The 25,244-nt window shown below is 42.2% G+C and overlaps 1 protein-coding gene across 1 annotated transcript; it reads left to right on the top strand.

Annotated features, from left to right (window-relative positions):
* Window positions 1-2,089: 2,089 nt before the first annotated feature.
* On the top strand, window positions 2,090-4,126 carry LOC128647328 (E3 ubiquitin/ISG15 ligase TRIM25-like). The gene is made up of 2 exons (XM_053700113.1): window positions 2,090-2,094; window positions 2,536-4,126. Exons 1-2 carry the CDS (start codon window positions 2,090-2,092, stop codon window positions 4,124-4,126), a joined length of 1,596 nt encoding a protein of 531 aa, XP_053556088.1.
* Window positions 4,127-25,244: the final 21,118 nt, after the last annotated feature.

Genomic DNA, 25,244 nt, shown 5'->3' with positions numbered 1-25,244 from the left:
ATGATCGGTGTGCTAGCCAAAGAGAGATGATGAGCCGATGGTGTTAGGCCGCAGTTTTCTGAAACGGACCAAAGTTAAGTTTCTGCCCATAGCGACCTGATGATTTTGGATTTAAATAGCTCCATGATTTCTTCCATATCAATATCGCTAATTATGTAGGTGGGTGGGATATAATTGAAGATATAGGTGCCAAATTCTCAAATTAGTAGTGGAGCTTCCATTAAGTGCGTCCTTCCATGTCTGCGGCTTGGACCCGCCCCCAACCAACATAAATTTAATAAACAAAATCTAAATAAATTTGAATTAAAAGCTTTAAAAGATTTGTCTAAGGATAACAATATCATCATAAGAGAAGCGGACAAGGGAGGCAGCATAGTAATCAAAAACAGATCTGATTACTTAAAAGAAGCGAATTTTAAATGGCAAAACAACATATAAAAAAATTATTTAAGGATCCAACATCTAAATTTATTAGGATACTGTCAGAATTATTAAATAAAGCTAGAATATTGGGAGCTATAACAATGGATGAAAAAAACTTTTTGTTTAATGAAAATTGCAGAATAGCAACTTTTTATTATTTACCCAAAATCCATAAGAATCTAACAGATCCCCCGGGGAGGCCTATTATTTCTGGGATAGACTCTCTGACATGCAAATTATCAGAATATGTTGATTCTTTTTTAAAACCAATGGTCCTCACATTAGACTCTTATATCAGAGACACTCTACAAGTATTAAACGTCATGGAAGAGGTTGAGTGGAAAGAAAATTATACTTGGTTAACACTAGATGTTACATCATTATATACAAGTATACCCCATAAGGAAGGGATTAAGAGTATAGATTACTTTCTCAAAAAACATGATCATTTACCAGATTTAAAAAAGTGGTTCCTATTGGAGGCTATAGAATTTATCCTCACTAGAAACTATTTTTTATTTGACAGGGATTTTTTTCTGCAATTGAGTGGTACGGCGATGGGCACTAAATTTGCCCCAAATTATGCCAACCTCTATATGGGGAGTTGGGAAGACCACTTCATTTGGAATAATAATCCACATAGAGAGAATATTGTTCTTTGGCGAAGGTTTATAGATGACATTATTGTCATCTGGAAAGGGGATAATGAAGTGCTAGAATCCTTTATGGATTATGTTAATCTTAATGATCGTAACTTTAAGTTCACTAACAACAGTAGTAAATCAAAAATTTAATATTTGGATCTAACATTACAACATACAGGAAATAAAGTAGTTACATCCTTGTATAAGAAAGAAATGGATTCTAATAGCTATCTGCATGCGAAGAGTTGCCACCATAAAAAGTGGGGGAATAATATACTATATGGCCAATTCCAAAGACTTAAGAGGAATTGTACCAACCCCATTACATTTGAGGAAGAGGCCAAAGAACTATCATTAAAATTTGAATCGAAAGGATATTCATCAGATGTAATAGAACAAAGTCTTAACAGAACAAGGCAATTAGATAGGAAGAACCTACTCAACGGTAATCAGAATTAAACAAAACTGGTGATGAATAGGAGAAATGATTTATTTTTTAACTAAATATAATAGTTCTGCTAATAGAATCTAGAAAATAATACGCAAACATTGGCATGTTCTAAAAGAGGACCCCATTTTAAATAGGGTATTGGAAGAAAAACCTAGAGTTATATTTAAGAAAAATAAATCTTTAAAAAATATAGTGGCTCCCAGTTCTTTGAGAAATGTTAGCTCTAACAATACCTGGCTAACGGAACACCATAAAGGTTTTTTTAAGTGTAAAAGGAAAAATTGTACTGTCTGTGATTATGTAGATCCTAATAATAAGGATATAAAATCTAACATCAACAATAGTTGTTTTCCCATTAAATAACACACAGCACAGTTATTTTTACACTAGAATGTCCCTTTAATTCTGATGATGCTGAGGTGCACTATATGTATAACATTGTTACAAACATTGTGGCAAACACTGCTGCCATATTGGCACAACATAGTGCTCAAGACACGTGCACGCTCATGAGCCTACTGCAGTATGCTCTCATAGAAAGGAGATAAGGTTTAATGTAAGGAACAAGAGAATGAGGTGAATTTGATATTACATTGCAAATTTTACTTACAAATTCAATTTCCCTTTAACTAAAACAAATTACAGTTTTTTTTACTAGATTAGAAATTCCCATAAAAGGAAACTACAGATGATTTAAACTGTATAAAATATATCTAGGGTTACCATATGTACTGTATGTGTAGGTGCTGTTAAACTGTGTGATATATTTAATTCACAGACAAATAGCACAACAGAAAAGCTAGATTTATTTTTGTGCTAATATTTCTGTTGATGTCATCAGATACACAAATTACTGAGCACTACAGAATATTTATCAGCGTTTACAAGCCTTCCTTGCTCACTGCCGTCTGGGACGTAAAGAGTTAACAGGCAAAGTACATACAGTTACGTACCCTATCAACCCTTGTGCTGAATAGGAAGATAATTTAACTTTCGTTTCCTGTTGCTGGATACAAGCATGGCGTCTGCTGATCTGAGTGAGGAGCTATCCTGCCCCATCTGTCTGAGCATTTTTACAGATCCTGTAAATCTAAAATGTGGCCATAACTTCTGCTTGAACTGTATTGAGAGTGTGCTGGGTACCCAGGGGGAGTCTGGGGTTTATACCTGCCCTGAGTGCAGGGAAACTTTTACTAAGAAACCTAAACTGCTCAGGAGCATAGCGCTGTGTAATGTAATGAAGCATTTAAAGATTATTCAACCAGAGCAAAAAGACACTGGGATCTTCTGCACTTATTGTATTCACTCTCCTGTACCTGCTGTTAAATCCTGTCTGCTGTGTGAGGCTTCTCTGTGTAATACCCACCTGGGGGTACACAGCAAGTCTGAGGAACACGTCTTAACTAAACCCACCACTTCCTGGAGTAACAGAAAATGCTCCAAACACAAGAAACTCCTGGAATATTACTGCACTGAGCATGCTGTCTGTATCTGTGTGTCCTGCTCCATGGCCGGAGAGCACAGGGGACACCAGCTGGAACTGCTGAATGAGGCTTTTGAGAAAAATAAAAAGAAAATGAAAAATGTTCTGCAGAAATTGACCACAAAGAGAGAGAAGACTGAGAAGAGAGTCCAGAGTCTGCAGGAGCACAGGAGAGGGGTGCCAGAGAAAGCAGCTGGTATAACAGAGCGACTCACTGTCCTGATTAGGGACATCAGGAAACAGCTGGAATACCTAGAGAAGCGAGTCCTGAGTGACATCACACTTCAGCAGGAGCAGGTTTTACTCACAATATCTGATCTGATCCAGCAGCTGGAAAAAGAGAAGGACGAGCTGACCAGGAAGATGTGCCAAATTGAGGAGCTATACAAGATGACTGACCCATTAACTGTCCTACAAGAGCAGGAATCACAAAGAGATGACCTTTGTGGTGTTGAGAAGAGAGATAACGAGGACACACAGATAGATGATAAACAGGTCCCTGCTGGGGGGGCTTTGGATGAGGATCTGATCTCAATGACCTTATACACAGGTTTAGCTGATATTTTGACTGATCTAAAGAAAGGGCTCTATATGCATGTGAAATCAGACATATCACTGGATATAAACACAGCTGCTAATAATGTTATTGTATCAGGTGACCTGAAAACTGTATCCTGGTCAGATATAAACCAGCATCGACCAGAAACACCAGACACATTTACATATGATCCTCAGGTATTAAGCACTAGGAGCTTTTCCTCAGGACGACATTACTGGGAAGTGAAGACCAGTGAATCAGGGGGCTGGTGTGTAGGGGTGTGTTATCCCAGTATGGGGAGGGGAGGACCTCAGTCTCTTATTGGAAATAATAACAAGTCCTGGGGTTTGTATTGTTATTACAAAGATCTTTCAGTGGTACATAACGCAATACGTACCTCATTACCTCCTCCTCTATCATGTGACACAGTAGGAATACTGCTGGACTATGAGGCTGGGCGTCTGTACTTTTATGAGCTGTGTAACCCGATCAGACACTTACACACCATCACTGTCACCTTCTCTGAGCCTCTTCATGCTGCATTCGGTGTATGGGGTGATGGTGCCTGTGTGAAAATCATGAGCTAAATAAACTGACGATAATAATAATGCTGCTGCTTGTGAGCCAGTGATGTTTGTGTATTGTGCACATTGTGTTTAAACTGTGGATAAAATAAAATAAGATATTTGTGCATGAAAGTCTGGTCTCCTTATATTTCTATAAGCAGGTGTAGGCAGTGAGCCATCAGGGGAAAGGTTCTCATCTGGACGATATTTTGCACAAGATGTTAGCAGTCACCCCGATGCATGGTCTAATTGGGTCTGAGTGGGTGACCTCACAGACCCACAAACAAATCAGATCATTCATGAAGACTTGTGTCTCTACTATTGTTTTTTGTGTCAGCATCGGGGGGTCAAGGTGGGACAAAGCCCCCCTTGTAAACCTCATTCCCCAAGGTTCACTTGGGGTGGATGCCAGTGGATCAGTGAGGTGATATACCCCCCTTGAACTACAAGGTGTTATTGCTCACCCCAATGCATCTGGCTGGCCCGTGGGTAGGTCACCCAATCAGACCATGCATTGGGGTGACTGTTAACACCTTGTTATTTTGCTGGTAGCAGCTAGTTCCCATTCCTCTAAAGAACCTTCTAAAATCACAGCAGTCATTTGACTACAATGATCACATGGTAAAGAGAGATTAGGAAGCAGAAGGGCGGCAGACTCAATAAGAAACTGCTTATTTACTTCTGCAGCTGTGTGTTATGTAGTGTGTATTGTGTGCTGTGTATTATGTGATGTGTATTGTGTGCTGTGTGTTATGTTCTGTGTATTATATATTGTGTGCTGTGTGTTATGTACTGTGTATTGTGTGCTGTGTTTTATGTACTGTGTGTTATGAACTGTTTGTTATGTACTGTGTGTTAGGTGCAGTGTATTGTGTGCTGTGTGTTATGTACTGTGTAATGTGTACTGTGTGTTATATGCATTGTGTTATGTACTGTGTATTGTCTACTGTGTAAGGTTACTTACCTTTGCCGGGTCTGGAGGACCCGGTCTCAGCAAATGCTGAGGGTGCCGCTCTGCTCCTCTGCATCTGGGCTGAGTTATTGCTCACTTACCAGGCTCCTGTGTATGCTCACCTTGCTCCCGAGACCAAGCATACTTTCCTTGATACCTGGGTATGCTCACCTTGCTCTTGAGGCCAAGCATACTTACCTTGATACCTGTGTATGCTCACACTTGTGCCTGAGACCAATGCATACTTACCTGATACTTTTGTATTCTCACCTTGCTTCTGAGACCAAGCATACTTACCTTGCACCCACGTATGCTCATCTGGATCCTGAAAGTCAAGCAGATACTAGCGTATGCTCACCTTTCTGAAGCTGTACCTGCTGTACCTATCTGGTATCCCATGACACTCTCACCAACAGTGCCTGCTGAGAAACCTGTCTTCCATATCAGTGACAACCATTTTCAGACCAATTGTGCCATTGTACCTATCAGCTATTCTGTGTATAAAGCTAACCTTTTACAGCTCCAATCAAACACCAGTATCTATTGAATTTTGTTACTGTTAAAAAACTTTGAAGATCACAGAAAGGCCTTAAAGGGACAGTCAACACCAGAATTTTTGTTGTTTAAAAAGGTAGATAATCCCTTTATTACCCATTCCCCAGTTTTGCATAACCAACAGTTATAACAATACACGTTTTACCTCTGTAATTACCTTGTATTTAAGCCTCTGCATACTGCCCCCTTATTTCAGTTCTTTAGACAGACTTGCATTTTTAGCCAATCAGTGCTCACTCCTAGGAGCTTCACATGCTTGAGCTCAATGTTATCTATATGAAACACATGGACTAATGCCCTCTATTGGTGAAAAACTGTCAAAATGCTTTCAGATTAGATACGGCCTTCAAAGCCTAAGAAATTAGCATATGAACCTCGTAGGTTTAGCTTTCAACTAAGAATACCAAGAGAACAAAGCCAAATTGGTAATAAAAGTAAATTGGAAAGTTGTTTAAAAATACATGCACTGTTTAAATCATGAAAGTTTTTTTTTTTTTTACTTGACTATCCCTTTAAGCAAATCACTAATCTGAACTGCCTACTATCAATCAGTAAAGCTTTCAAGAAGGATTTTCATTTGTTCTGTGTATCTGTTCCTGCATCTTAAATTCCACACACCCTCATTACTTTACATGCTGTGTGTTATGTGCTGTGTGTTGTGTGCTATGTGTCATGTGCTGTGAAATGTGTGCTGTCTGTTATGTGCTGTGTATAGTGTGCTGCCTGTTATGAACTTTGTATTGTGTACTGTGTGTTATGTGCTGAGTATTGTATGCTGTGTTTAATGTGCTGTGTATCGTGTACTGTGTTATATGCTGTGTGATATGTACTGTGTATTGTGTGCTGTGTTTTATGTACTGTGTATTGTGTACTGTGTGGTATGTACTGTGTGATATGTACTGTGTATTGTGTAATGTGTGCTGTGTGTTGTGTAATGTGTACTGTGTGTTATGTATTGTGTAATGTGTATTGTGCGCTGTGTTGTGTACTGTGTGTTATGTATTGTGTGTTGTGCTCTTTATGTTATGTGCTGTTTGCTGTGTACTGTGTGTTGTCTACTGTGTGTTCTGTGCTGTGTGATGTGTGTTAGGTACTGTGTATTGTGTGACGTGTGTTATGTACTATGTGTTATGTACTGTGTAGTGTTTACTAATGTACTGTGTATGTTGTGAATGATGTACTGTTTATAGTGTAATGTGTGTTATGTACTTTGTGGTATGTGTTGTGTACTGTGTGTTATGTACTGTGTTCTGTGTACTGTAACATATGTACTGTTTGGTATGTGCTGTGTGTTATATACTGTGTGCTGTGTACTGTGTGTTATGTACGGTGTGCTCTGTATTGTGTACTGTAACGTATGTACTGTGTGGTATGTGCTGTGTTATATACTGTGTACTGTGTGTTATGTACTGTGTATTATGTACTGTGTTATGTGCTATGTGTTGTGTAATGCGTGTTGTGTACAGTGTAAACAATACAGAAGAATACTTATTGTGCAGACTCCCAGACCTCTAAAAAGCTAAACCCCCATCCCCCCAAAAAAACTATGACTTTCCCAGGGTTAAAAATCAAATACTAAAACACACAAAAAGGCAATCAAGGTCTTCAAATCAATAATAATTTTAATAAAATATATATAAAATACACAATAAATATTAAAGACAGAATATATATATAACCAATCAATCACACATTTAAATTAAAACCCTCTCTGAAGGTATATACAAATCTAGCGTTAGATCAAGATATATAGCATATGTATCTTAAATATAGGTTATAAAATACTGGGGGCTAGATTACCAGTTTTGCGGTAAACTGAAAAACCAGCGTTAACAGGTCCTAACGCTGCTTTTTCACTACCGCTGGTATTACGAGTCTTGCAGGTTTAGGGGCACCGCACACTTTTTTGGCCTTACCGCAAACCGACTTACGTAAATTTCGTAAAGTCTTTTTTCTATGGGACTTCCATAGCGCCGGTATTACGAGTCTGTCCTGGGAGGCCTAAAAGGGAGCGGTACACCCTACCCCATCAAGATTTCTAACGCATTTTAAAGTCAGTAGTTATGAGTTTTACACTACAAAGCTGTAGCATAAAATTCATAACTAAAGTGCTTAAAAGTACACTAACACCCATAAACTACCTATTAACCCCTAAACCGAGGCCCTCCCGCATCGCAAGCACTATAATAAAAATGTTAACCCCTAATCTGCCACTCCGGACATCGCAGCCACTATAATAAACATATGAACCCCTAAACCGCCGCACTCCCGCCTCGCAAACACTAGTTAAATATTATTAACCCCTAATCTGCTGCCCCTAACATCGCCGCCACCTACATTATACTTATTAACCCCTAATCTTCCACTCCGGACATCGCCGCAACCTACATTATACTTATTAACACCTAATCTGCTGCCCCCAACATCGCCGCCACCTACCTAAATTTATTAACCCCTAATCTGCTGTCCCCAACGTCGCTGCCACTATATTAAATTTATTAACCCCTAAGTCTAACCCTAACACCCCCTAACTTAAATATAATTTATATAAATCTAAATAAAATTCCTATAATTAACTACAGGTAGCCCTCAGTTTACACCGGGGTTAGGTTCCAGAAGGAATGGTTGTAAATCGAAACTGTTGTAAATTGAAACCCAGTTTATAATGTAAGTCAATGGGAAGTGAGGGAGATAGGTTCCAGGCCCCTCTCAAAATTGTCATAAGTAACACCTAATACATTATTTTAAAAGCTTTGAAATGAAGACTTTAAATGCTAGATAGCATTATAAACCTAATAAAATAATCACACAATACAGAATATATAATTAAACTAAGTTAAATGAACAAAAACATTTGCTAAACAGCATTATAAACCTAATAAAATAATCACACAACACAGACTTAACTTGCATTTTTCTGCAAACAGTTCTTTCTATGCATTCCAATCTGGACTGAGTTATAGACAGGAAGATCCTGTTCCTTTGAAATCTGCTCGATAGCTCAGGTCTGGTTAAACTGATTAATTTCAGCTTGTTTGGCTTTGCTGCAACACAAGCGGACAGCTCCACCTACTGGCTATTTTAATAAATGAACTGCTTCTCAATGCTTTTCAATAGCAGTCACATGACTGGAAAAAAAGGTTGTTATTCTGAAACGGTGTAAATTGAACTGTTGTAAAACGAGGGCCACCTGTACAATATTCCTATTTAAAACTAAATACTTACCTATAAAATAAACCCTAAGATAGCTACAATATAACTAATAGTTACATTGTATCTAGCTTAGGGTTTATTTTTATTTTACAGGCAAGTTTGTATTTATTTTAACTAGGTAGAATAGTTATTAAATAGTTATTAACTATTTAATAACTACCTAGCTAAAATAAATACAAATTTACCTGTAAAATAAAACCTAACCTAAGTTACAATAACACCTAACACTACACTATAATTAAATAAATTCCCTACATTAAATACAATTAAATAAATTAAATTAAATTAGCTAAATCACAAAAAACCCCCCACTAAATTACAGAAAATAAAAAACAAATTACAGATCTTTAAACTAATTACACCTAATCTAAGAGCCCTATCAAAATAAAAAAAGCCCCCCCAAAATAATAAAAGCCCCCCCAAAATAAAAAAAGCCTAGCCTAAACTAAACTACCAATAGCCCTTAAAAGGGCCTTTTGCGGGGCATTGCCTCAAAGAAATCAGCTCTTTTACTTGTAAAAAAAATACACACAACCCCCCCAACAGTAAAACCCACCACCCACTCAACCAACCCCCCAAATAAAATACTAACTAAAAAAACCTAAGCTCCCCATTGCCCTGAAAAGGGCATTTTATAAGGGCATTGCCCTTAAAAGGGCATTTAGCTCTATTGTGGCCCAAAGTCCCTAATCTAAAAAATAAACCCACCCAATACACCCTTAAAAAATCCTAACACTAACCCCCGAAGATGCACTTTCTGGGAGAAGTCTTCATCCAAACGCAAGATGTCCTCAACAAAGCCGGCAGAAGTGGTCCTCCAGACGGGCAGAAGTGGTCCTCCAGACTGGCAGAAGTCTTCATCCAGAAGGCATCTTCTATCTTCATCCTTCCGGCGTGGAGCAGGTCCATCTTCAAGACATCCGGCGCGGAGCATCCGGGCTTCTTCGTAATGAATATCACTTTAAGTGACGTCATCCAAGATGGCGTCCCTTAGATTCCGATTGGCTGATAGAATTCTATCAGCCAATCGGAATTAAGGTAGAAAAAAACCTATTGTCTGAGGCAATCAGCCAATAGGATTGAACTTCAATCCTATTGGCTGATCCAATCAGCCAATAGGATCGAGCTTGCATTCTATTGGCTGATTGGAACAATAGGATTTTTTCTACCTGAATTCCGATTGGCTGATAGAATTCTATCAGCCAATCGGAATCTAAGGGACGCCATCTTGGATGACATCACTTAAAGTGATATTCATTATGAAGAAGCCGTCGGAAGAAGAGGATGCTCCGCGCCAGATATCTTGAAGATGTACCCGCTCCACGCTGGAAGGATGAAGATAGAAGATGCCGTCTGGATGAAAACTTCTGCCCTTCTAGAGGACCACTTTTGCCCGTCTGGAGGACCACTTCTGCTGGCTTCGTTGAGGACATCTTGCCGCTTGGATGAAGACTTCTCCCTTTAAGTGAATCTTCGGGGGTTAGTATTAGGATTTTTTAAGGGTGTATTGGGCGGGTTTATTTTTTAGATTAGGGACTTTGGGGCGCAATAGAGCTAAATGCCCTTTTAAGGGCATTGCCCATACAAATGCCCCTTTCAGGGCAATGGGAGTTTAGGTTTTTAGTTAGTATTTTATTTGGGGGGTTAGTTGTGTGGGTGGTGGGTTTTACTGTTGGGGGGGTTGTGTGTATTTTTTTTTACAGGTAAAAGAGGTATTGGTAGTTTAGTTTAGGCTAGGGTTTTTTTATTTTGGGGGGGCTTTTTTATTTTGATAGGGCTCTTAGATTAGGTGTAATTAGTTTAAAGATCTGTCATTTGTTTTTTATTTTCTGTAATTTAGTGTTTGTTTTTTTGTGATTTAGCTAATTTAATTTAATTTATTTAATTGTATTTAATGTAGGTAATTTATTTAATTATATTGTAAGGTTAGGTGTAATTGTAACTTAGGTTAGGTTTTATTTTACAGGTAAATTTGTATTTATTTTAGCTAGGTAGTTATTAAATAGCTAATAACTTTTTAATAACTATTCTACCTAGTTAAAATAAATACAAACTTGCCTGTAAAATAAAAATAAACCCTAAGCTAGCTACAATGTAACTATTAGTTATATTGTAGCTAGATTAGGGTTTATTTTATAGGTAAGTATTTAGTTTTAAATAGGAATAATTTAGTTAATGATAGTAATTTTATTTAGATTTATTTAAATTATATTTAAGTTAGGGGGTGTTAGGGGTAGACTTAGGTTTAGGGGTTAATAAATTTAATATAGTGGCAGCGACGTTGGGGTGGCAGATTAGGGGTTAATAAGTGTAGGTAGGTTGCGGCGACATTGGGGCGGGAGATTATGGGTTAATAAATATAATGTAGGTGTCGGCGATGTTGGGGGCAGCAGATTAGGGGTTAATAAGTATAATGTAGGTGGTGGCGGTGTCCGGAACTGCAGATTAGGGGTTAATAAGTGTAAGATTAGGGGTGTTTAGACTCAGGGTTCATGTTAGGGTGTTAGGTGTAAACATGAAATGTGTTTCCCCATAGGAATCAATTGGGCTGCATTACTGAGTTTTACGCTGCTTTTTGGCAGGTGTTAGACTTTTTCTCAGCCGGCTCTCCCCATTGATGTCTATGGGGAAATCGTGCACGAGCACGTATGACCAGCTCACCGCTGACTTAAGCAGCGCTGGTATTGAAGTGAAGTTTGGAGATCAATTTTGCTCTACGCTCACTTCTTGCCTTTTAACGCCGGGTTTCAGAAAACCTGTAATACCAGCGCTGTAGGTAAGTGAGCAGTGAGAAAAAACTGCTCGTTAGTACCGCACAGCTCCTAACGCAAAACTCGTAATCTCGCTGTGGGTGTATTAAAACATTCAAGAATCATACAATGTAAAAAGTAACTATTCATAGCGTTAAAACTTTATGCTCCCTCAAACTTATTTAAAACTTGTTTGTGGCAATATAAATACATAGATAAAGTCGGTGTTCCAAAAGTTTGGCTCCCCAGTGTGTAATTGGACATGTATCATATATCTATCTATATATATCAGGGACATGCCTACCCTGCCATATGTGGCCAAAGCTTAATTAAATTTTAATTTAAAAAAAAAAAAAAGTCCAAAAGAAAATATTTCCCCCCATGTAAAGCTATGGAGAGGCAGGTACAGGAACGCTTCTCTCCATTGCAGTACATGGGTCAAAGGAAAAGCTGTGCTGCAGCGCCACCTGTGTTCTGTCAATATATTAGCAGCAAAAATTGGGACCAATAGGAGGCACCTCTCTTGATGCCTCCTAGCAAGTGAAGGATATATAGAATAATCAGAAGGAGGATGAAGTGAGCCGGGTCATGTGACACAACTGGAAGCTGAGGTAACCTAAGAACAGATGACACCAAGCTGAAGAGTAAAGTAGTATTCTACATCTCTTGTGATTCACAAATTGTGTTCAGACACAGCTCATTAACAGGGACGGGGGACGGGGACAGTAAGTGAGCATAACCCAATACTGACAGGAAGTCAAAGGGTCAATTCAAATTGAAATCCATAATTTAAAACCCAGAGTTTGAAGTTAAGTGTGAAGTGTCCGCATTATTTAAATGAAAGTTTTTGACATTGAATATTGCTAAGCTTCCCTTTTTCATGGTTATTTGATTTAATTAGGTACAAACTCCATATATGTTATGTCTGTTCAGTCAGAGGATGCAGTATCTATTTTTATTTTTCTCTGTGTCTCCATTTATTTAAAGACTGCTGTTAACTTGTAATTCACAAATCAATTGAAAGCTGTTGCATTGTGTTTTTAATATGTGCTGCTTTTATACAAGTTTATATTAATAAAAAGGAGATAATGAGTCATTTAAAAAATATATGTAGGGGGACTTCCGGGCGGCGGCCATCTTTGGACGCAAAACTGTCGGCTGCTCACACCTTCCTACTGTAATAACTAAATATCGCCAGAAAAAGTCATCTTGGGGGCTTCAAACTGCTGGATCCAGGGTTAACATTGGTTCAGCTCTCATTTGATACCCCCACCTCTGGGATTGTGTGGTGCTTAAGGTTACCGGAGCTTTTAAAAGGCTGAGGCCTTCTCAAAACCCCCCCAGTGACTTTCCTAAGGGCAATCACTGTCGCGCAGCCCACATTGTCGGCTGCTCAATCAACAAATATGGAGACACAACTCCTTCAAGAGTTAGAGAAGCTACTACAATTTCACCTTATGCAACTGGAAGAAAACTTCTCTCAATCCGTGCAAACGGTCACCCATATGGTTCTACATGCCTTTCCCATTGCCGCGACACAGACAAGCGGCTCTGAGGGGGAATCAGCTTGTTTACCTTTGGATCCTCTGCCGCAAAAATCCTCACTACAGGATGAATCTGTATACCCCACTAAGGTAGAGGAGGAAATAACGGACCTGCTACAGCCTTCTGGAGCGGAGCACCTCGACATGGCAAACAGCGTTGAGGGCCTAGGCACCATAGCTGTGGCGAAAGCACGCTTAAGTCTTTCAGATCAAGTCGAAGCCATACACCCAGTGTATGATCAACATACAGAGGACATCTCTACAGAGGGTGAGAATACTATACCTGAGCCAAATATAGGGCGCACAGTGGTGGAAATCACAGGTCTTATAAAACCCAGAGCCCCCGTGACTATTATCCCCGCATCATATACAAAAGGGACACGCTCAGCCTACTTAGCAATTCACTTAGATCTGAGTCTGGAGGCAGATATGTGGAGCGCTCTGTCGGGCAGCGATGGGAGAGGCAGGCAGTTGTCTGAGAGCCCGAAGGCATTATCAGGGATGTCCCTCAGGAGTGAGCCCGTTAAAACAGGAGTCGGGTAGCTTTCTCCTACTATATCCCCATTCGCTGTCACTTAATGTGTGGGACTGTGACTTTCTTGATCATTTACCTAGCTGAACTGTGTGTTTAGGCCTACCCGAACTCTCCACCTTCAAGCCCTCAACCTGAGACTCTCAACTAACTGACGCTGGCAAGCTGATCTTACAAACTATTACATACAGGGTCTTAAAAATTCGACTGAGACCTTTCAGTTCATTTAATGTGCCTGAATTCCCTAGTCTACATGTAAAGTGTTCAGGATCGTTACTATGCTTGCACTAGCTTGAGGCTATAAATTTTGGCATACCTACCTTAGAGAGAAATGTTGTACTAACAGCAAAAAAGGGTTGTTTTATGTTGTTTGTAAATCTGACCTAACTATTGTATTGCAGTCCAGCGCTCTAACTCATAGATGAAGATATGATACTTGTAAATAGTGCCAGGTCTTAAAATCCTGTCATTCAGTGTGAAATCGGACAACATAATATAAATGTCTTATGGTCAATGCAGAACTGTTTTTGTTAGATACCCTGTTTGTGTACATTTATGGCTCTGACCCAGTAATTATGTAAAAACGGTCCCCTATGTATCAAGTTACAATGTTTATCATTTTCATCCATATATGCCAGGCTCAAATACTTTTCTGGCTTCTCTAACTTAGCATTACCTACTCTAAGAGTATCAAAATAGAATGAGGTATGAGCCGAATAACTATATGTAAGTATACCCTCCCCTCCTACCCTAGGCCATACAGAAGATTTACCTGTTCCTAAAAAGCTTCTGGTGGTGGCTTCTCCCCACCCCCCTAAGCCAAGCCCTAACCTGCATGCCTCGCCCATGACCACTGCTCTATCGTCACCTAGTATTTATAAGGTCCTGACATACCCTAAATTGCCAGTCCTCACTGAGGCTCCATACCAGTTATTGTTTGAGGTTAAGAAAAGCATTATATTACATCTAATACTTAATTTGCAAAGGTATATCATGTGGCTCAGTTTTGCCTCTCATATATCCCATAAAATAGGAAAAATGAAGTTCAATAATTGGGACCCAAAAGTGGCCCCCTATGGTACATAGTAGTCTTCTATAGCTTTGGTTTGGTTTGTGTGAGGCCCAAAAGTGGCCCCTTTTGTTATCCAGAAGGCGTATAGTTTCATAGGCAAATATGATGTTGATGTGATTATTTTGCAATGATTTCCTTTTTTATTTCTTTCTTTTTCCTTGTATTGATTATTCTGCAAAACATTGCTTGTATGCCGTGAATTGAACTTCAATAAATAAAAACTATAAAAAAAAAAAAAAAAATATATGTAATTATTGCAGTTAAATGTTTTTAGAAATAATGCCACTGTAAAGTAACTGGTTAAACACAAAGTCAAAGGGAGACATTTAAAATTAAACTTTCATGATTGAGGTAGAGCATGCTATTTTAATAGACTTTTCTAGTCTTATCAACTGTTACTGGCCCCATGTCAGCAAATCAAATTAGTTTTTGAAAGGAACATGAAAGTCATAATTACATTTCCATCATTCAGATAGAAATTGCACAAAAAAATAAAAATAAATAAACTTTATATTTTACTTTTATTATTATGTACTTCATTCTTTTGGTATCCTTTTGTCGTCCTTTGTTGAAGAGCATACCTAAGTGGGATGTGCACGTGCGTTTCTTGAACACCATATTGCAGCAGCTGTATTGGAAGTATTGATAACTTGTCCTTTGTGTAAAACTTGTATGGTAAATTATTTCTATTTTTACAATACAGTAGTGAGTAGAGAAGAGATTGTGTATCATTCTAATTGCTTAGTAACTAGCACTGTGCCACAGAATTGTGTGAGTGTGTATGTGAGCAGAGTATGTGTGCTTTATGACCCCTCCATAGTCAAGTTAGGCATATAACCCCCAAATAACACACTTCACACACTTTAATGGGGTTGAAAGGCCGCAGCTCCTTTATTAACATAAAAATATAAATATAAATAACATCAACTTAATAACCAACCACCGTGCTTGCCCCCACTGCTCAACCACAAGCCCCGCCCAACCCAAGGGAGGGGCTACCACTATAAACCAACCCCCTGTTGTTGAAACAGGGAGTCCAAACCACCTCATTACAGGTGTAAGCCTCTACCGACCATGGCAAACACCCCGCCACCCCTCACCCCCCGGGTGAGAACCGCCAACCAGAGCTAAGGCCTGTTTAATCCCCTCTTTAAAGGTAAAATTAAAAAGGTGTAAACCAACCTCATTAAGGTGGAACCCATCCTTCAAATAGAAACATCTTCCTGACTCCCCCTTGAATTCTACATGCCGCAAGCCTACTCCCCCAATCTTCCTCACATAGCCGTTCACCATTCTATTAATCTTCCGTCTGGAAGCCTCCAACCTCCCCACATCCCACGCTGACCTCCAGACCAAACGGCTCTCGATCTCCGACCATACCAAGATTATCCCAGGAAAGAGCTGCCTCAGCCGGTCCATTCCCCTTTTTACCTCTTCCACCAAGGCTTTCTGGGACATGAATCCCAAATCATTCCCTCCCAAATGTATCACTAGAATCCGAGGGGAAGCAAACAACTTTGCATACTCCACTACCTTTCCCACTAGTTGGGTCCACCTCATACCCCGCACCCCAAACCACTTTAACTCAATTTTTTCCCTTGCCATCCCCAACTGCATGCCGTCTTCCTTCACCGCGGCAGCCATCCTGGCCCAGTACACATATGAATGTTCGATCACCCAGCACCTCACCAGACCTGTCAAAACAAAATAAAGCCGTATCAGCTGCCGCACCCCTCACCTACACCCTCATTCCCAATCTTACATATCCCCTAAACTGTTCAGATCTCCACCTCCCAGTCCTCTTTATCGCTGCCACATCCAGCCCCCACCTTGCAGCCTCTGTTGCTGCCCCAATCCTGAAGGAGTGTGACCCAAACGCCATCCCCCCATCCCCAGGGCCCCCAACGCCTTTCTAAACACTGACATAAACTGGAACTTCGACATTGCCGATCCATCCTCGTGAACCAACAAAGGTCCACACCCCCTAGGGCATATGCTGAGGTAATGCCGGACTGCTGCCACTGGGCAACAATCCCCCCTCACCTTCCTAACTGTGATCAGGCATCCTCTCCCCATCTGATCCGTCTTTGACCTTCTCAGCCACAACTCCACCGCTCCCTCACTCAAAGTCACCTCGTCCCTGCGGACGCCCCCTTCATCCCTCCTATTCTTCCCCACTAGCTCCGATATCCTGAATGCCCCAAAAAATTAGAGAATAAAAGCCGCCTTAAACAGTGCCACTTCAAACCTCGAGAAACATAAGCCTTCCAGGCTGCCCACCACCCTTTCCAAGATTGAAAAAGTCACGGCCTTCTGCCGTCCGGCATCCTTTTCCCCCTGCACAATCCCCTAACCGCCATCCTTACCACAAATATCTTCGTTAGGTCCCTCTGCCCCAACAATTGGAACCAATAAGCTAATGCTGCCACCCGTTTTCGTACCTCAGAGGGCGGCAGCCTCTCCTCCCTCCATCTCTTCACCCAGTTCAACAAAACCCCTAGCTGCCTTCCCCCATCTCCCAGTAAATGATCTCCCCCTTCCAACTCACACCATTTTTTCCACACCTGGGCGTATGCCCGCCATGTTGTACCAGCCAAAATGTCCTGAATCAGATCGATCATCCCATGCCACCCACCTTCCACAGATCCCTCGGGCAGGGAACCCCCTCCTCGTCCGCCTCTGGTGCCGCCTCGCGAAACCGCTCCCACTGGAAACGGGACAAAGAGTCAGCTATAACATTAAGCTTCCCCGGGACATGAATAACCCTAAAAGAAACGTTATTCCGCAAACACTCCAACACAAACACTCTCAGTAACCTAACCACCTGCGGGGAATTTGCCGACAGCCTGTTAATGGCCATCACCAACCCCAAGTTATCTGAATGAAAAGTAACCCTCTTGTCCCTCAAAATGTGGGGCCACACCCGCAATGCCACTACCACGGGGAAAAACTCCAAGAACGTCAGGTTCTTGGTTAAGCCACTCTCAACTATCCGGCCATGCGTCCGCACACCATCTCTCCTGCAAATAAGCCCCGAACCCATGGGCCCCCGAAGCATCTGTGAACAGCCCCAAATCGCCGTCAGAACAACCTACCTCCTGAATGATCAATTTCCCATTGAATTCTTCCAAGAACGAGATCCACAGCCTCAAATCATCCTTCAATTCCCTGGTCAGCCTGATATGGTGCCTCGGCTCCGTCACCCCCGCTGTCACCAAGGACAGCCTCCGGCAGAACACCCTACCTATAGGAATGATCCTACACGCAAAATTCAACTTCCCCAGCAATGACTGCAGCTGCCGCAATGTAACTTTCTAGGAGGCTAATGCCACCCTCAGGTTATCCCTTAGGTCCGCCAGCTTGTCCTCTGGGAGCCTGCACTCCATACGAATAGTGTCCAACTGAATACCCAGGAAGCTCAGGGACACCACCGGGCCCTCCGACTTATCTGCCGCCACCGGGATCCCGAAATCACTTGTCACTTCCCCAAACATCTCCACCAAGTGCTCGCAATCCCCAGAACCCGCCGCCCCGACAAACAAGAAGTCGTCCAGATAGTGTACCACTGAAGATTTCCCCGACTTCTGCCAGACCACCCATTCGACAAAAGAGCTGAACTTCTCGAAATACGCGCAGGAAAACGAACAACCCATAGGGAGACACAGGTCAACAAAAAACGAGCCCTCGAAACAACAGCCCCGCAGGTGATGACACCTAGGGTGCACGGGCAACAGCCGGAAGGCGGATTCCACATCAGCCTTAGCTAGTAAAGCCCCCAGCCCCGCGGCCCTCACCAACGCCACAGCCCTGTCAAAAGACGCATAAGTCACCGAAACTTGTTCTTACATGATGCCCCAAACCGACACTGCCCCTAGTTGAATTGAAAGCATAGGCCCTTGCGCATAACAGTCGATGCGTTACCGCTTCCCCCCCGCTTCCTCCAGTCGGGCCTGACCCTCAAAAGGACTGCCCCCCCTAAGAGGCGTCATGATCTCCAGCCACATGCCCATGTCCCTATCATCCCACCGCATCTAGGGCCTGACTGCCATACGCTGCCTGAATCTCTCGTCATACCGCCACCAAGCTGTCCCCCCATACATACGATACGCGCTGGCTATTTCGTTGTAATAGCAGAACAAGGCCGACCCTTGATCCGGGAACTTCTTACTCAACACGCTCGCCAAAATGCAGAAAGACCTGGACCAGTTCCCAAAGGTCTTCGGCAGCTTCCTCCAACGCTTCTTCCTCTCCTCGTCCTCCTTCTTCCCTTTTTCTTTATCCTCTTCCTTCACCTCCAGCACCTGATCCAGCGGGAGGAGCAAAAAGATCTCTAGGAATTCCCTTTTCCAAATCTTCTCCCTCAACTCATTGGTCAGGTGAATCCCCAATGGCCCTATCGAACACAAGCAAGTCCTCCTCAAGGCATTCTCTGGTACCTTCAACGTCTCCCCGCTAGTCCCCGCACTGGCCGTGGCCACCGCATTTCCTCCCGCCTGCGCCACCACCTCTCGGACCTCCACCCCAGGCTGAGTCCACGCCGCTGCAGGCGACCCCTGCCCCTTTGGCTTCTCCAAGGTTGCAATTAACCCCTTCAGCCCTGCCAACAGCACTTCCCTCTCTCCAGACAAACCATCATTCACCCTAAGAAGCAGCTCAGTCGCCTCACCTGCCGACTGCCCTGCCTTTGCCGATTCCTCTCTCCTGCCTTCCTCCCTGCTTCTCTCACCAGGCCTACGGGCCCCGTCTCGACTGACTTCCTTAGGTCTTTCGCCTGTCTCCCTGTCTGTCTCCAGTAGGCGTCTCACTGGACCTCTTCTTGCAGGGGACCTCCCTCTGCCATGCCTGCTCCTGTCTCTGGACCTGTCCACCCTGGCCCAGGTTGGTGATACCACCTCCACTCCTGCTGGCCCCCTGCGCAGGGGTGACCTAGACCTCCTGCGCCCTCTTGGGGAGTCCCGCCTCCTAGTGGGAGTGCGCACTCTCCCTGTTGCTCGTCCGGATCTTGTTGCTTGTGATGAAGAAACACCTGTCAAAACACCCCCCCTTTGTCCCCCCTTCTCCACCCTCCCCTCTCCTCGTCCACTGGCCCCTCCCCGTGGCGGGGACAACAACCTTAAAAGCTGCGCCAGTGCTTCACTACCCCCTACCTGGCCAGCCGTTACTGCTCCTGTTGACGTTCCTTCCAGTGGGTCCTCCTCATCATCGAAGTCCCCGCTGGCTTCCAAAACCAGCGGCGGCTCCGTCCACAGCTCCAGCTCCTCCAACACCTCCTCATTTTCCGTGGGGGCGTCTGCCGCCACACCCCCAGCCGTCATGGCCTCATCCCCTCTAATACAAAGTAAAAATTAACATCCCCTCACTACTTGAACCATCTCCCCCTCCTCCTCCTCCCTCACCCCATCATACACCTCCCCCCCAGTCTACCTAAACGCTTCCTGCCCTCTCTACCCATACCCTTCCTTTTTATTCCCCCTTCATTTTTTTTTTTGAAACAAAACCACCCCCCCTACCCCTTGCTTCCCTTCAATGTCCCCCATCAATGCCCGCCCCCCCCCCCCACTGCTGCCCCGACCTTTCCCCCACCCACACCTGCCCGCTGTAATCCTCCCCTTGCCATACAAGCCTAAGGCCCAATGTGTAGGTAGGGAGGTATATAGGGGCGTTGTTTCCAGCTTAAGGGATCGTACGTGGCTATATGAATGTGAATTTGTAATTTCCCTATATAGTGATGATGGTATATTTAATAAATGTAAAAAAAAAAATTTTAAAGGTGAAAAATAAAGTGGCAATATTGTAACGATATATATCAGTTTAAAGATGGAATATTGAATATTCCTATAATTAGATACAATCTAAAATTATGTGTACTCAATGTGATTAAATTAATCAAATTTGATCCTAAATTTTCCTCTACAAAGTGTGTACTTAGTGTGAATGAACTGTAGCAAAGAACTAGTTAAATTAAATATTGAAGAAATAGATTATTACCTCCAAAACATGTGTGTTAGTGCTATTTTTTCAAAGTGTGTGTTTCCCCTATATTCTTGGGTGTAAGTGTAAAGAAATAACCGGTGTTTGACAGAATATAAGGTCAGGATACACAAATCAGTATTAAATTCCAATTTATTAATCTTAGAAACAATTTTAAAAAGTTTTTTTTAAAAATTTAAAGCCCTTAAGGAATTCATTAAAATTGTTCACACATTTTTCTAAAAGAAACTTGTGGGACATCTCCCAAATTTTAAAAAATAATATATAATAAGCCTTGAGATTTTAGGATAGGTATGTATACAACTATATATATAGCGTGATAATTTCTAAGGTTGACGTTATTATCGATGAAATAACAAAGGAGCCAGCTGTAAACCTTTTGAATTATTACTTATATCTGTGCTGAGGTTTAGTAAAAAGTCAGAACATTAATCTCTACTTCACAGAATTAAACACTTGTTAATCTTATTACCTATATCTGTGCTGAGGTTTAGTAAAAAGTCAGAACATTACTCTCTACTTCACAGAATTAAACACTTGTTAATCTTACAATTTCTTTCATTAAAATGTAAGTGGTTACTAATGTAACAGTCCGTATCTTTGTGCTAAACAGGCTTGTTAGTGTGAGACTGCTCCTAGTGCCTTGCACGCAGTCAGAGTCTGTACATATAACAGCGTATTTTTGTCCAAAGTAAAATAGAGATATTAGTACACACTTCTTGGGGGTTTACTAGTTTTCTGTAATGGTACTCACAGTTCCTTTTGACTTGGACCGCTGTGCTTGTCAGATCAGCTTGTAAATTCTGACTGTAGTCCTTTCCGCTTTGCCGCCTCTGTTCGGCGTCTGACGTCACACTCCCCGATAGGAGGATACTTTCCCAAGACACCGCTACCTGTGTCTCCGTTGGTTGCTTTGTTGGGAATATTAGATATGGAACTGCACTTAGTGCTTTGCACGCAGTACTTTGAGATAGATATAAAGGTGGTAGTTTAGAGATGATATGGCAATGCCAATAGGAAAGTGCACAACCCGGGTTATGTTTATAAATCTTTATAAATCTTTCTTTGTAGTTAGAAATGTCCAACAGTATGTATATGTCACCCAGCTCGACGCGTTTCGCTCTGTTCAGAGCTTTATCAAGGTGCTGGTGACTAGTAGTTGATTCTTTTTAAATATCTTGCATGTTTTCTATTGGTCCTTCCTTAATTGTCAATAAAGGTGGAAATTTTCTGTTTCTTAGTAACCCCCATAGTGTGTCTAAATTTCCTTCCTTCCTCTTTTAAGGTGGATTTCTTATGTCAATCTCCATTCACAATGATAGTCGATTTTTTATTACCCCAATAATGTGTCTAGATTTTCAATATCTTCTTTATAGGTGGACTTTGCTTAATAACTTTGTGTCCTTATAGACTTCAGATATAAAATTGTGATTACCTATAATACTGTAACAATATAGTAACCAAAAAAGGCCCAATGTGGCCCACCTTATCCACTGCTACAACCCCCTGCTTCCCCTATAACAGCCCCTTGCAAGGAGGCCCTTAACACCCCCTTACTTCCACCAATGCTGCATACCTTCTACTAGCTTGGGAAGGTTTCGAAGACTGTCCCCATAGCTCCTATAATTGGCTTAATTACCTAGCTAAACCACTGGCCCCCATTCTGCCACCTACTACACTATCCAACTACGTGCCCCCCCTTTCCTCCTGCTCCACCTAATACCCCTCAATCACTCCTGGTCCCCTTACTTTCCCTTACTTTCTGTAGGCCTGTGCTGCCCCCCCTCCAGTTACCAGGGTTATCCACCCCTGCCAGATCATACCCTCAGGCCCATAGTCCCTCAGCCAGTGCGGGCTCCCAAGCGCCTGTTATCCCCAGGCTCCAAAACCCCCCCAGCCCATCACACTCCAGCCCTTCAGCGGTGCTCCCCCCCCTTTCCCTCCCGTTACCCGCCCTTTGCCTTGTCAGCCTCCCCCCCCCGGCCATCCGCCCCCCCCCCGCTGCTGCAGCCCCCCAGTCTGGCATCTACTGGGCCCCACTCCCCCTCTCTTACCTGTCCGCCTCCCGCCTGCACCGCCGCTTCTCCTTCCTGCTCTGGGCCTGGCCGTGACGTCATCCGGCCGTGTCGGGCTAGGCCGCAGGTCCTCCCCAGCCGTCTCCTCCGGTGCCGATGACTGCTCGCCATCCTGACATCTGTTGGCAATCCGCCCGCTCCTCCTTCCTCCCTGGGGCCCCGGCTGTGACCGCCGGGCCGTACTGCTCCCGGATCATGCCGCACTAGGCCTCGAGCCTGCCCTGGGCCTGGCCGTCATCTCCAGTCCAGCCTCCTGGCCTGCTCCCTCCTGCCCGCTGTCGGAAGGCCTCCCGGTCCTCCTCTGTGGCCTCCCATTCCTCAGGTCCGGACTTAAAGGGACAGTCAACACCAGAATTGTTGTTGTTTAAAAAGAAAGATAATCGCTTTATTACCCATTCCCCAGTTTTGCATAACCAACACAGTTATAATAATACACGTTTTATCTTTGTAATTATCTTGTATCTAAGCTTCTGCTGACTGCCCCCTTATTTCAGTTCTTTTGACAGACATGCAGTTTAGCCAATCAGTGCTCAGTCCTAGGTCACTTTACGTGCATGAGCTCAATGTTATCTATATGAAACATGTGAACTAATGCCCTCTAGTGGTCAAAATGTATTCAGATTAGAGGCAGTCTTCAAGGTCTAAGAAATTAGCATATGAACCTCCTAGTTTTAGCTTTCAACTAAGAATACCAAGAGAACAAAGCAAAATTGGTGATAAAAGTAAATTGGGAAGTTGTTTAAAATTGCACGCCCTATTTAAAACATGAAAGTTTTTTTGGGACTTGACTGTCCCTTTAAACGTTCAGGAGGCCTGGATCTCCTAGCAGGCCTCCCACTCCTTCCCAGTGCTGCATCCCCAGTCATGGGTGCCCTCCCTGCACTGCCAGCATCTGCCTCCTCTGCTGCTCCCAGGTGCTCCCTTATCCAGGCAGCACCATTCCTCCTTGCCACCTCGACCAACTCCGCCAACAGAGACTCCATAACAGGTAAGGAATACAGATTTTCCCACCGTGCTGCTCCAGATTGAATGATGTAATCTATTTCCTGTTGTAGGCTTTTAAACCCCCCTCCTACAGCCCACCCCCTTGTCCTCCACTTCACCCCATGCCCTGCTTCCTAGTGGGGTCACATAACCCTTTCCTCCATGCTCTCCTCCAGGGTTATTACTTTCTCCAGGTAATCAATACATTTCCAATGAGCTGGTGCTTTAGTGCAGTGTTTCTCAACAATGGTCCTCAAGTACCCCCAACAGGCCAGGTTTTCATTATAGCTGAATCAGTGCACAGGTGAAGTAATCAGCTGATCAGTAACTCAGTGGTTACTAACTTGTTCTCACCCATCACCTGATTATGTCACCTGTGCACTGGTTCAGCTATCATTTAAACCTGCCCTGTTAGGGGTATTTGCGGCCCTCTGTACATGCGTTTCTCCAGCGTATCATATCTAGTGCCTCACCAGCCTCTGACCTCACTGCACGTCACTGATATATATATATATATAACAAAAATAAATGTATATTGCAGTACAAAAAGTAATGCAAAAACACCAAACTGCGCTCTCTAAGAACTAATAGTTCATAATTTAACAAAAAGAAATCTACAATAATATTTTAAAAAACATATATGTAAACACCAATGTGTATTTCAATATTACACAGACAACTTTTAATTCGTTAATGTCAGTTAGTGAATAATCTTAAAAAGGATAAGAATAAATCTCACACAGTGATGAGATTTCTATGTAGGTGTCGGCTGCTGTATCCAATTAGTAATCTGTTATCCCACGGAGTAGAAAGAGATCTATAGGCAAAATACAGAAGAAAAGCGCACAAATGCACCTACATAGGAGGAGAGTACACAAATATTTAATCTATCAGATAAAAAATTGACTCCAGCAGAATTAAATTTACTTAAGAAAAGACTTTCTTTTCCCCCTCTGAAAATCCTAACCCATTTGAATTGTTTATAGATCTACACAAATTTGTCCACAAATTAACTCTCACACGCCATTTTGAGAAAATTAAATCTAAGACGCAAGCAAATCCTAGTTTGAATTCAGAGGATTGGCAGCCTCTAACTAATTTAATCTCCTTGGAATCTGCCAATCAAGGTGAGAGTAGTTGGGAGACAGGTTTGGATCAGTATACCTTAGCGCTTTTAGAAACTCTAGAAATGGAAAATTTACATGGGGTATAAAAAACCTTTAAACCAAAGTCAGTGTTTTATCCCCTTCAATCCCAAGGGAACCATATTCCAGTATTCCAAAGACTAGTGGAGAAAGAATTGACAGTATTATGTGAAAAAAACAAGAATAATGTCAACCAACATAATTTTTTTTTTTTTTAAATATTTTTATTGAGACAAACAAGAGAAAATAAAGTAATACAACTCCACATGGGTATGCGCATAGAAATTACAAACATAAAAAAGTAAACAATAAGTCTTAGACAGTAT

This window comes from Bombina bombina, chromosome 2, assembly GCF_027579735.1.
Source record: "Bombina bombina isolate aBomBom1 chromosome 2, aBomBom1.pri, whole genome shotgun sequence".
Classification (NCBI taxonomy): Eukaryota; Metazoa; Chordata; class Amphibia; order Anura; family Bombinatoridae; genus Bombina; species Bombina bombina.
The sequence above is the reverse complement of the archived record's forward strand: the minus strand, read 5'-3'. Positions and strand labels throughout refer to the sequence as shown.